Source organism: Alligator sinensis, unplaced genomic scaffold (assembly GCF_000455745.1).
Source record: "Alligator sinensis unplaced genomic scaffold, ASM45574v1 scaffold460_2, whole genome shotgun sequence".
Lineage (NCBI taxonomy): Eukaryota > Metazoa > Chordata > Crocodylia > Alligatoridae > Alligator > Alligator sinensis.
Window position 1 is genome coordinate 142,599 of NW_005842668.1, and position 13,365 is coordinate 155,963.

The following is a 13,365-nucleotide window of genomic DNA, read 5'->3' on the forward strand; positions in this document are numbered from 1 at the left end:
GGTATGCTGGGCAACTTCTTCTTTAAAGTCAGTTTATTACACTGAATGTTTGAAGTTGTCTGTTTCCTTTTCTTGCAAAAGGCTTTATGTGGCAAAATTATCAACAGCTGTGGAGGGGAGGGGAGATCAGTGGTAATAGGTGGGTAGGGAGAACACAATCAATGCACTCTTGACTCATGTTAACACTAGGAGGGCTTTATTTATTTAAGAACAATAACACTATTGGAATATAAGATGCTAAAGCAGCAAAATGCTCCATATGTGGATTCAGCTTTATCTTGGCAAACTATGGATACATTTCTGTTGTATTTATTCAGCGAAACCAGTTATAAAAATAAAACCCTTCCCCTGCATTGCTGGAAACCTAAACACAAGGACAGCTTTTTGAAAAGGCAAGAAAGCCAGGGAGAGAAAAAAACTGACTAGTCTAAATTTCATTGTCCAAATTAGAGAATCAATTGCAAAGGGTATAAAACAAATCTGATTTTTAAAACTTATATTTTAACAATGCAGATTCTGCAACTCCTTACTCCATGTTTTCAAACATATGCTAAAATATGCCTCCTCAAACTGACACTTCATCTGTTTAAAGTTAACTTGGCGCATATGTTTCTGTAGGATCCAGGTCTGGCACTAGGCCTGTCCTTGAAATTTTTGTCAATATATCAATGTCAGGTAGGGCTATGATTTTTATTTATGTATTTATTTATTTAGCTATTTATTTTTGGTGACACACTTATTTTTCTCATGGTTGAAGTTTTTGTATAATCCGAGTTACTACCAGTATATGTTGTAGTGTCCTAATTATAAGTCAAACTTTTTCTTCAAAAGCAGTCATAAAAATTGCATTCATTTTACATGTAGGGTTGACCTATAAAAGAAACTATAACATTGATTTTCAGTTGAACCTTGCAGAAATATGATACATATTAGCATAGAATCTCAAAATATTTGGGGGTCAATTTTCTTAAAACTGACCCTGGACCGTAGACTGAATGCAAATGCAGGATTGACCTTTATAATGAGAACAATACAGGCAAGTGTGTTTGTCAGCACAGTCTAAGGAACTGATAAAAGCTATGCGAACAAAAGCACTTGTTTGTTGGTATCAACTTGCAACTGTACTTGGATGGCTGGACAGAATAACTACAGAGACACACTTTTTCTACAGTAGATCTGGCTTGAGATGATGACAGTCATGGAACTACTCTGTAATCTTGACAAAGCCTCTTGAAGTGTGACTGAATGTTTTGCAGAAAAAAACATATTCTTTGCCATTGTTTAGTGGTGTACATGTTGCTTTTCTACCTCTTCTCTCTGGCTCATAGGAGTTGGGGAAATGGGTAAGGCTGGGATGTGTCTGGAGGAAGTTGGATACTTCAAGAGGTGGGTTGTTGATGGTGTTCAGTAAGCTTGTATTTTATGTAGCTGCCAAGATTGAATGATATGGAGATGACGACTGTTTAGAACTTGCTCACTTTAAGAGAGGTATTGTCATGGCTGTCAAGAGAGCTCTTTTATTCTGCATGGTGTAGATTTGAATGATTAAATATACAGAGAGAATGCAATGTATAAAGCCTTCTCAGTGTGGGAGAAGTTTAATTATAGCTAGAACAGGTAGAATAATAGAAATAGTACATTTGAATTATGATTCAGTGAACATAACTCACAGTGAATTACTCACAACAGTGTGTTCACCCAGCTCTTATTGTTATAATGATATTGCATCAGTTAGTGTTCATTTTGAAAGTGTGCTTTTATTTCTTACATTTTTGCTTGATACATGAAGGTTATCAGTGGATCTGAGCCCTATCCTTACAAATAAGTAGGGCCAGATATTTTTAAAAGAGTGTAGCATGCTGGGCACTGAACTCTTAAGAACCTAAACATAAGTGCAGGAAGTGAGTTGCTGGCAAGTGAACACTCTCAAAACTTGCCCATAGGCTAGGGACAGACATTCAAAAAGCCTGAGCCTGAACTGATTCAGTCTTTGCAGGCTAATCTAACCTGGCTAGGCTAAATCACTTTGTAACTGTACAGACATCCCAGATGCGCAGGCACATTCCTCCAGTGGCTCAGGCTAGAAGCCAGGGGATGCTAGAGCAGCCCTCCCTTCCCTTGTACAAAGCTGAGCTGAGGTGGGGCGTGACCCTGCCCCACTCCTCAACAGCCCAGCAGGGAATGTTTATCATCTCTAATTCAGTGTTTATCATCCCATTAAGAAAACAGAGGAACATTACCAACTATCTGTTGATTTTGACTTTGTCCCATGTGCCAGCATGTGGTCTGCTAGCTAATACTGAGAGGTGTCGGTTAGGGCGGAATGCCTGCTTAGCAGAGTGTAGTGGGAGGTGGGGAGAGCAGAAGCCAGGCAGACCCCTGGGAATGCTGTAGAGCTCCAGCCAGGGAGCAGAGGGAAGGGCCAGCCCTGCTGTGGAGCAGAGAGCCCCGCCCAGCCCAGAGAGCATGCTGGGATGCTGGGGGAGTCTGATCTAATTTAAACCAGCAAGGGTCTGGGGCAGACATTGCATAAACTGGTTTGAGCCAAATCTGCAACCAGGTTTTTCTCAAACTGGTTTATGTGCACTGAACATCTGTTCTGTTATAGGTTTAAATCAGCTTCTGATCACTTAAACCGGTTTATGTGTAATGTCTGTCCCAAGCCATAGAGGTCAATTCTTTGATGCTTCAACTCCGTTTAAGTCAGTGACAGACAAGGTTCCTTGCGTGAATTTGATATCTTTTATTAGACCAACCCAAATAGTTGGAGAATAGTTATTAAGCAAGCTTTCAGGTTCAAAAACCCTTTGTCAGGCTAAGGAGGTTTCAGCAGTTGGTGTGTGTGCTCTTAAGTCAGTGATGAATTCAGTTTCTCTCTCTCCATGTACTTATAGCCTTCATCACAGTAGTATCTGTGTCCTTTCCATTATACTGTGCAGGACAATGTTCTGTTTCCTTGAGACAAAGCAGCTAGCTGGAAATTTTATTATGAATTAACTTATTAAAAAACAGTTATATGAAAACCTGGGAAGATGCATGGATATTATACATTGTTTAGTGGCACACATAATAGTTACCAAGTTGTAGTCTTTTTTAAACTTGTCAGTGCTGGTTGGTCATGAAATAGTGGTTCCTTCTGCTACACTCTTTTGGTAGTTTATTGTTTTTAATATTATTTTCAATATCAGTTAATTCTGTAGTTGACAGATACTATAGAATTGGAAATAAGACTTTCTATCTATGAAGATGTAGTTTCTGCTTGAGAAACCTCTGCAAGTACAGTGTTCCAGCATCTGGCTTGCAGACACTGCAGGGAAATACCAGCTAGTTTGAGCTGTTCAAGGAACCAGATTTTGTCATTGCTATTTTTGTTTAGGGGGAGTTTTCAGATTTCAGTATTTCTTCCTTTATGAAAGAGACCAAAATATTTCCCCTTAACCACAACTGGGGAGAAAAGAAATAATTTTAAGTTGATTTGAAACATTTTGTTTTGATATAGTCATCTTTTTTTTTGTTCCAATTATTAAATATTATGTATTGGGTCAGGCCCATGTCCCTTCTGCACAAATATCCTACACTGTACCCTGACCCCTTTGGAACTAAGTGAAGATCCACTTTTTAGTAGCACCACAGCAAACCACTGCCTTTTGGTACTCTAGGATTTGCTGATTCCCTGTAATACATTCCAATTAAGAGGCTCAGTGTTTCGTAACATGGAGAATAACCTGCTCAGAGCATTGGAAATACACTTTTTTTGTACACATCCTAATTCTTTCATCAGACGACAGGACATGCTCCCACTCACCTCGTGGAAGTAGCGAGGCTTAGGAGGCTCAAAGGTCTTGGGGAACTGGCAAGGGTGGTCCTACTCACTTTCCCACTAGTGAGAGAGGTCCCACAGCATAGTGATAATGTGTCTCAAAGCTATTGGCCCTTCTTCTGTGACCCCAGCTGGGATTTACTAGTTCAGGCTCCCATTATTAATGTTTTCCAGTTCACCTTTAATTGGGCTCCCTGCAGCTCTGATCACTGTTAGTGGCCAGCATGTTACCGCATGATACTATTTCAGGCTGTCTCTGTATTCGGCAGAAAAGCAGAAATCCCTAGTGTACCTCCTGCAAAACAGCTGCTCCGTAGGCAGGCAACAGAGCATGCAGTCACCTGCTTTCTTTGCTACTGGCTGAATGGGGTCAGAGGCAAGACATGGGCCCTGCATACAGTAGAAATAAGATCATTTTGCTCTAGAGGAATGTCACGGCGGGGTCCTGTAGGAGGGCCGTGATCTCCTTAAGGCCCCCTCTCCGTGTCAAGTTGGCCCAAGGGCACCCTCTATTTCTCGCCCACCACGTCTTTGATGGTTTGAATTGGTTGGGAGGCTGCCTTACGCCCTCTGACATGTCTGTATGTTTATTCGGACCCCGTGATTTCCTGGACTCCTCGTGGGTCTTGTCCTGCAAATGGGTGCTTTGAGGCACCCTAGCCTTATGGGCTATGCGTGGCTCCAACCACCCCTGATACCACGCCCCAAGCCTCGCAGATGGAATCGACGTTGGTCTGTCTCTACCTCTCTCTTTCTATGTACACTGCTGCCCCCTCCTGGGGCTTTCCTTGCCCACTCTGGGCCTTCTCTGAGCTGTCGCCCTCTCTCAGGGCCTTCTCAATAGTGCCCCCTCTCTGGGGCTCATCGTGCCCACACCTGGGCTTCTCAAAGTTACCCCCTTCCTGGGGCTCGTCACACCTGCACTGGGCTTCTCAATAAGGTGCTCCCCTCTCCGGGGCTCACCGTGCCCGACTTGGGCTTTTCTAATAATGTCACCCCCTTTCTGGGGCTCACCATGCCCATGCTGGGGCTTCTCAGAAGTGCGACCCCCCTTCTGGGGCTCACCGTGCCCAACTTGGGCTTCTCAGTAGGGCGACCCCCCTTCTGGGGCTTGCCACGCCCGTACTAGGGCTTCCCAGTAGTGCCCCCTTCTCTGGGGCTTGCTAAACCCCTTATAGCCTCACCCAAACCACCGGTGTAATACATAACAACACAAACTCGAGCCTCCTGGCTATAACTCAAACACATGCCCTCTGGCTATAACAACATTGCTCAACTCTGGTCAAGCTGTACTTGCTGTTAGGCTTCTCCTTGCATTCTAACTCCAGGAGCCAAGCCGTGCCAGAGCTGGGCCCTCTGGCTGCTGGCAGGGAACTGCCTCAGGCCTCTGCTCCTGGGCTTTATAAGAGCCAGGCTCTGCCTCCTACAGGCAGCTGACCGCTGGCAGGGGTGGGGCATTTTCTCCCCCCCGTGTGGGTCATTTGCTCCCTCCCGTTGCCCTGGCAACCTGCAGCTGTGCTCCTTAGCCACTGCTAGGGCTTTTTCTCTAGCAGTTTCTGCCCTCTAGGAGCAGGGCACCTCAGTGCTCTGCGACAAGGAAAAAAAGAGAAAAACTTCAATGGGCAGAACAAGCAATGAATGATAAGCAGCCAGCAAAGAGTAAATGAAAGCTATGACTGTCAGATTGCTGTTCTGTGGCCTAAGTGAAATGAGTTGGGTGGTCTCAGCTCAGTTCCTGGCTGACAGGTGTCTACATCTTGGTTGGTCCCTTTTTTGTCCAAGAAGACAGTTACTGAATGGGTGGGCAGCACACATGTCATCTGAAAACCACTGGCCAAGTACTGTGAAGTCCCTGGGGAAGGCATGCCTTGCTTTCCTCAGTGAGGAAGGATAGTTCTGTGCTTAGGAAGGGTACTGGGAGTCAGGTTTGTATTCCCAGCCCCACCGTAGATCTCTTGTGATGCTACAAATCATTTCTTTCATTACCTCCATTTCCCCATCTGCAAAATACTCCTTTGCATATAGACTTCAAAGCTCAAAATCATGACAGTTGGCGAGGGAGGCTGAATGAGTCCTCCTTGACAGACTCTGTTACAGGATCCTGAGGCTGAGAGGATCTTCAGGGCTACGGGGAACTCCCTGGGGGCAAAGCAGCACAGAAAGAAGGGAGCAGGGAGTTGAATGAAAGTGAACCTTAGCCTTCATCTCTTAGGCTAAGTACAGACGGTCAAAAAGCCCGAGGCTGAATCAGTTCAGTCTTTGCAGGTTAATCTAAAATGTAGAGATTAAACTGAGAAACAACTAGACAGACATTCACTTTTGATTCAGGAAATGCAGCCGCATGCCTGGAGTGGCTCAGGGTAGAAGGTGGGGGGCGCTAGAGCACAACTCTGGAACGTAGCCAGCATGGGCTGTTTGTGTTCACTTCCTCTTCCTGCTGCCCCCAAAGTCTCTGGGATTTTCAGTCCAGAATCAGAGCAGGAGGATTCTGCAGGGTTGCTCATCACTTCCTTTTCCTGCTTCCAGGTGCTTCTGGGATTTGTAGTCCACAATCACAGCCAGCAGTAAGTTTTTGGCAGGGCCGGGCAGCTCTGTACTCAGGGAGAGGGAAGTTTAACCCCCCTCCCTGGATCCAGACCCCAGCTAAGCTTTGCCTGGGGGCGGGGGGCAGTCTGTGCCTCTCCGCCCCCAACCTTTATGTGCTAGAGCAGACAGCCCAGCCCAGACCTGGAAAGCATGCTGGGGGACTGTGATTTAACTTGAACCAGGAAGGGATCTGGGACAGAAATTCCATAAACTGTTTTTTCCCAAATCAGTTAAGTCTGATACTGCATTCAACCAGGTTCATCTTAAACCCATTTCAACCATTTTGAAACTGGTTTATGTACAATGAACTTCTGTTCTGTCACAGGTTTAAACCAGTTTCTGGTGACTTAAACTGGTTTATGTGTAACTTGTGTCCCTAGCCTTGGGGAATGTGTACACATGCTTGTGCCCCAGTGTCCGGCGCTTTTAAAAGCACCCAACGCTGTGGCGCATGTATTTGTATAAATGGCGAAATGCACATCAGTGCTGAGAAAATGGCAGTGGCGTGCTTTTGAACTAAAAGACATTGAAGGTGTTTTAATTCAAAAGCACGCCGCTGCCATTTTCTGCACGCTGATGCACATTTTGCCATTTATACAAATGCATGCAACACAGTGCCAGGCACGTTGGCTCACGTGCAGAGCAGACTCAAAAGAGCTACTCGATTTAATTGAGTTTGCTCCGACATGCTGGATCTCTTGCGTGCTGGAACAGACAAATGTATGTGTATAAATGTCTTTAGAGTCTAGATGTAGCTATCTAGTTAGGGCATAACTGAAAATGAGCTTGGTGATGTGTGCCCTGGTTCCCTGGGACAGCTGGTGGGATTTCAGAACCCCCAGCTATCCCAGGGAACCAGGGCACACATCACCAAGCTCATTTTCAGTTATGCCCTAAATAGATAGTTGCATCTACACTCTAAAGGCATTTATACCAGTCTGTTTTTCAGGGTTCTTTCCAGGCGTTCCTATAGTTTATAGTGTTCTAGTATCTGAGCACCTTGAAAACAATGAATATAGCTTTTCTTTTGTGAGGAAGGGAAATACCATCCCTGTTTTACAACTGAGAGACTGAGGCTTAGATTAAAGGCCTAATTTTAATTGAAGGGGTTGAACAGTTCAAATTTCAGCAAGATGGCTGCTTTAAAATGGGGTTCTGAGACAGCCTGGTTTACAAAGCTCAAATTGGCTAGAGGCAGTTTGTGAGCACTAAGCACTTCTAAAAATCATAGTCCATGGTACACCTGGGGATTGAAGGCTTCTTCTGAAACTCATCCCCCCCATACTGACCTTATCTAAGTTAACTATGGAATGACAAAGCACGGAAGGGTATTTCCAAGACTAACCCCAGGTGTGACAACTCACTAATTGAAGGGTAGTAGTTTAGGGCTGTCCTGCTGAGTGAGCAGAATGGTTCCTGCATTTTTATGACAACTCTTGTCACCCTCATAAAGTGCATTTCCTATTAGGGATGAGGTGAATGGCAGGGCTGTGCCAGTAAGGAACATGACGCAAAAGCTGGTACCATCTGTTTCGTGTTCATGAGCATGAGTGACAAAAACTTCATTGGGCCTGTGAAGGGAAGAGAAAGAATATGTGCCTGGTTGTAAAGTTCATCTCACATTGCATTAGCGGAGCGTTGTGTCAGTTCAGTGCTAATAATCCTGAACCCTTTAAGTACCTTAGGAACTCTGCCCAAGCAAACAGTGGCCATATGGACTCTTCAGCATAGATCCTGGTGTTCCTTAACAAGCTGGGATCAATGCTCCTGCTCCTCCCCCCACAGAGGGATAGAACTTGTAAGGTTAATCTGCCAGTGACTATTTGCCCGAATCACTTTATGCAGGGAAAACATAATTATGGCGCTACATGTCATTAGTACACAATGGCTCTTAAACGAACCAGATTGAATTAAGCCTCCTAATGGCATTGCATCCAAAGTAAATAACAAAAAAAACAGATCCGCTGGTGAGTGACACAGCTATCTGTCAGATTCTATTAGAAGAGCAGGAAGATGGGGTTAGCCAGCAATAGTAGCAGTGGCATAGTCATTAAATCAGACATTGGCTGGGGGTCAGCAGGGTTTTTTATGGGTCTCTTAGTGTTGCAGGAGGGCTTGGGGGAAGTACGCACACTGAGTGCAAGCAGAAGCTGCCTGGTTTCAATATTTAAGCTGAAAAAATCTAAACTTAATCTAATGGGTGGTGGATTTTTAATGCTGTATGGGTTTGTTATCATTGTTTTCATTTCAAGAACTGTATCTGAGAAGAACATTTATTTTTGCTTGTGTAAATAATTAACAGGCAAGATGCTGGTGCTCCAAAATATGTAACATGGTTCCTGGACTTTGTAGCACCTAGAAACCGTATACTGCAAATGTTTTCCTCTCGGCAGTTCTCTACATTGAGAGTTCAATGGTGTCAGGCTCTCAAAGCACTTTACAAATATTAATTAATCTCCCAGCAGGCCTGTGAGGTCAGGAAGGATCATTGTCCCTCATTCAAACTGGGAAACAGAGGCGCTGGGTTAGAGAGACAGCCAAGATTGGAGCAAATAGGAAAACTGAGGAGAGAACAAAATCAGTCTACTAGCTGCTCTGACGGCCAGACCAGATGGCACTTTGTCCCAGTGAGTTGCCAAAAAGTGTTTGTAGCAAAGTAAAGAAGTCTTGCATTGTTTAAACACAAAGAGGAATCAGCAAAAATCTCATTCATGTTTCCTTGCGGGGTTGTTGCAGTGGATGAGTTACATAATGATTGCTTGTATTGGAAAATAGGGTAGCCTCACGTCTAGAGCACAGGCATTAGAATGAGCTCCAAAGTCTCCTCTTAAACCATCTCCTGCTGAGGTTGTGAGCAAATCACTTAACTGTCTGCCTGTCAAACTGCTGGCTATGAAAACAGCTGAGTCAAGAGTGCAGTGAGTACTATTCCTGCTTGGGGAAGTGGCCAGCCCTACAAAAACTCTAGACTGCCACTAGAATAGGAAGTCCTAGTCAGCATGCAGTTTAGACTTGTTGGGTTGGTAAAACATAACTGGGTTGCAAGATATACTGTAATTTCTGAGGCATCTGGATTTTTGTAATGAAGATACAAAGTTTGTTATGAGCTGCTTTGTGGCTGTGATGGGTGAGGAGCCAGAATGGAGTTTTGGGGGACACTTCTCAACAAATCCATGTTTTGTGGTGGCCTGCAGTCACAGAGGACTGGACTCCATGACCCTTCTGGGTTTGTTCTCCTGGGTACCTGAGCTAAGGTCCTGCATATAACCAAGGCTTTGACAGATCACAGGACATTGTTAATGTTCAATATGTTTTGCAGGCTCGAAGCATATTGTGCTGGTGTTCCCAGGCTCGGTGACTTTAGGAGAAGCCTTCAGCTCTCACACTTATTTTCCATTTCACAAATGAGGATTGGAACTTCTTGCAGTTTCATGGCCATCTGAACAGTTATATTAACTGTATAGCAGCGTCTGAACTAGAGCTGGTCTGAAATGGGTTTTTTGTCTTGCAAAATTTTTTGATACTGAGGCTAATTTTTTTTTTTACCTAAATCAGGACAAAAAGCCAACGTGTTGAATTTCTTTGCAAAACCAAGTTTGTTTCAGTTGAAACATCTTGTTTTGTTTAAATGAAAAATACTTTTTTTGTTTCAGTCACTTTCATATGAATTTGTAATAGAAATTTTTTAATTCATTTCAAAACACATTACTGAAACTTCTCATTTAAGGGTTTTTTTGGAATAGTTTTCTACTATTTTTTAACAAAATACCTGTATTTTGTACCTCAATCTGTGCCATCTTTTGAAATTTGGATAAAATGCAATTTTTTTTCCAGTGACTAGAGGGTTTTCATATAAAATGTTTTCATCCAGCTCAGTTCTACATGCTAATCCTGAGCCTTACTGTGTTCTCTGGGGGCGGACCACAGGAGTTCTGTTCTTTCTCTGTGTACATTACAAGGTCTGTTTCTCTATAATAAAGTGGGGGAAAGTGACTTGTGGAAAATCTGGCATCCTCCTGCTTGTGCTGAAGCTTTGGGAATAGCCGGTAGCGTAGGCTCTAAAGATTTTTTTCCGCCCCCTTAGCCTCATTAATGTTCTTTAGTTTATAGCTCTGATTTCTCTTAATGGTTACATCCCCTGACTGCAAATGAGATGGGATTCAAGTAGGAGGCACTACATTATCCCCAGGGAGGAAGTGATTATAGAACCTGTGGCTTGTGCCTTTTCTAGCTCAGTGACATCTGAGATGGGAAGAACATTAGCCTGCAGAAACTCTGGAAGATGAGGGGATCAAAAATAAACCACATTGAGCAGGCCTAAGACATAAGTCTTCATGTAAGTGATGGATTTGTGAAGCAATCCCAGTCCTTGCTTTTTGGTTAGTGGGTATTTAAAGGCACCCTTGTATACCATGGCATATGTCTCTAGCTGTTACCTTATACCATGTCTGGATTTGATTCCTAGTTCTTGTCCTTAACACAGCATAGGTGTTTTGCAAGCCTGTCAGAAGCTTTCCTTGAACAAAAAACTGATGAAACCGGCACAGGGAGGAGGGATCCTAATAAATTCCCCAGTCCTCTTAAGACTTGGGATGCCCTTGAGACAAAGTAGTTCAGGTGAAATAACCAAACTACTGTATATGAATGACCAAAATGATTACGAATGTTGGGGCCTCTGGTCTTGTTTGAGTCAGCAACACATTAAGAAGGCCTGTTTCTCACAGGGTGGATGCTCAGATTTACTGAGAAAAATTAGGCCCTTTTGCAGTGTTAAGCTGGCACTTAAAATCATTTGGTTCTTTTGGAAAAAATTGGTTCAGGTGTATGATGCACACAGAGAAATCTGTTTGGAGGCTGTGCTCAGATATGCTGGAATCAAAATAGAATGCAGACTGCTACAATGCAGACACATGCAAATCACAGTTGCACGTAGGACGAGGCCTTCTTTTGGCATATCTGTGAAAAATAATGTATCACTGCCCTCTGTTGGATAAAATAAAGATGATACATTATCATAAATACTGAATGGACCATCTGTTAGCTCAAGTGCCAGGAGCTTTTGGAGGAGGTGGCTCAGTGTTCTAACCCCATGGTTGTCATAAAGTTTCAAGCTGCCAGTGAGCAATGTAGTGACAACCTGCACCGCTAGGTTGTCAGTACCAATGAACTCCTTCACCGGGACCACGATTCTGTTGGCTCTTTTTGAGAGTGGGCAACATTTTCAGCGGACATTATCGATCACTCCAATCCTACTACAGTATGTTTAGGACAGTTGATTGAACACTCCTTTTTTCCTGTCTTTTTTGCTTGCAGTATGTTACTTACTGAAGAATGATATCAACCCAGACCTGTGCAATGAAGATGGATTAACTGCACTGCATCAGGTGAGGCCTTGGGAAACCCTCACTGTTCTCAGCTGCTTATAAAATGTTTAGCCACCTCCATGATGCTTGAGCTCCAGGGTGTTAGCATGTCTGTATAAAGGTATCTGGGAGGGCACTTCTTAGAGGCAAGAAATGTTTTTTCTACTTGTATTTTGCTTTTTTTTTTTTTTTAATAAAAACACACGGAATCTTCTGTATAGCAGGAACCTCTCATCTTTGGGGACTCACCTGAGATTGGAGCCCTCCTCCCTATACATCAAGCTACCTTCAGCTATGGTAGGACCCACACAAGACTTAGCAATTAGTCCCAAATTTTAAACAAGAAAAAGCAGGATTTCTTCTGCCCACCAATTCTCCACAAGCACAGGATAGGTTGATTTGACTTTCCCCAGAAGACAGACTTGCACATCAGTTTTAAAAGGGTTTTAGTTAAGTCAGTGCATTAACTATTAGGCAAACTGCTGCAACTCCCAATTGTGGGTGCTTGCAAACAGATTTATAGTACTCACAGTAATCTACAGGTGCCCATACAAGAGAACTGCAGTTACAGAACTAAAGCGGTTTAAAACTGATTTTCACTAAAATTCAGTGGTAGGTTTATGGGCATTTAGGGCTACTCAGCTCTTTTGTGGCTGTGATTTATTAGCAATAATAACGGAGCAGGGTCCTTTCCTGTGGCACCTTGGACCAAAGACTCTTGAGGGCTTAAATCCATCTTTTATAGGTCCTAATTCCCTTCTCAGCTATTAAATTTAGGTCCTCCAGTGCAAAAATGCAAGAAGAGCTAAGCTGCTACCAGTTCACAGGAATTGCAGTGACTAGATGTGTCAGCTGGCAGGCTTCTCTGTCATAGATAGAGTGGATGACAAACTGTCTTGGGGTTGTTGAGTTCATTCTGAGGGTGGATAGGATTGCCTAACTTGTTTTTCCCTAGTCCATGTTACAAATGCTCCCATAGACTCTGGAACTTGGATTTTTCTGCAAGTGGTTCTCTCTCTTTTGGTGCTGGGTGGATTTTTGCTTTAAAGTACAAATCAGCTCCAAAAACAAGAAAAGCTTTTTTTCTCTCCAGAGGGACATTGTTCAGCAGAGAAAAGGAAAGATTTTAAGTCCCTGACAGTGGTGGTTTCATTATTTTCAAGCCATGGCAAAAAAATCTACTTAGCCCACAAAACCATCAGACAGTGCAGGGATCGGCAACCCCCAGCACATGTGCCAGAGCATGACACATGAGGCCATTTTCCTCGGCAGGCCATAGATGACCTATTCTCTGGGCAGCTTTTGCCAGCAGCTGCCCAGAGCCCAAGCAGGCTGCAGCTGAGAGGCTGCAAACAACTGCATGGGGCTCCGCAGCCCCAGCACCAGTTCTGTGGCTGCAGCATCTGTGCACGCACCTCTGGATGCATGGCCAGGAAGGGGCCTGGGGCAGCTCAACCCTGGCTTTTCCCCCCCTGTCTGCTCAAAGGCATGTGTGCAGCTGCCACTACCACAGAGCCGGTGCTTTGGGCTGCAGAGCCTGGCACAACTGTTTGCAGTCTTCTAGCTGCCTGCTACAGCTGCCCAGAGCCTGGGTTG

The 13,365-nt window shown here is 44.0% G+C and overlaps 1 protein-coding gene across 2 annotated transcripts in view; it reads left to right on the plus strand.

Annotated features, from left to right (window-relative positions):
* PPP1R16B (protein phosphatase 1 regulatory subunit 16B) overlaps window positions 1–13,365 on the plus strand; it is a 68,449-nt gene that overhangs the window by 38,608 nt on the left and 16,476 nt on the right. For both annotated transcript variants that reach the window (XM_006033837.3, XM_025215742.1), the window contains exon 2: window positions 11,720–11,790. In XM_006033837.3, the coding sequence (XP_006033899.1) occupies window positions 11,720–11,790 (71 nt within the window). The remainder of the gene's footprint in view (window positions 1–11,719; window positions 11,791–13,365) is intronic.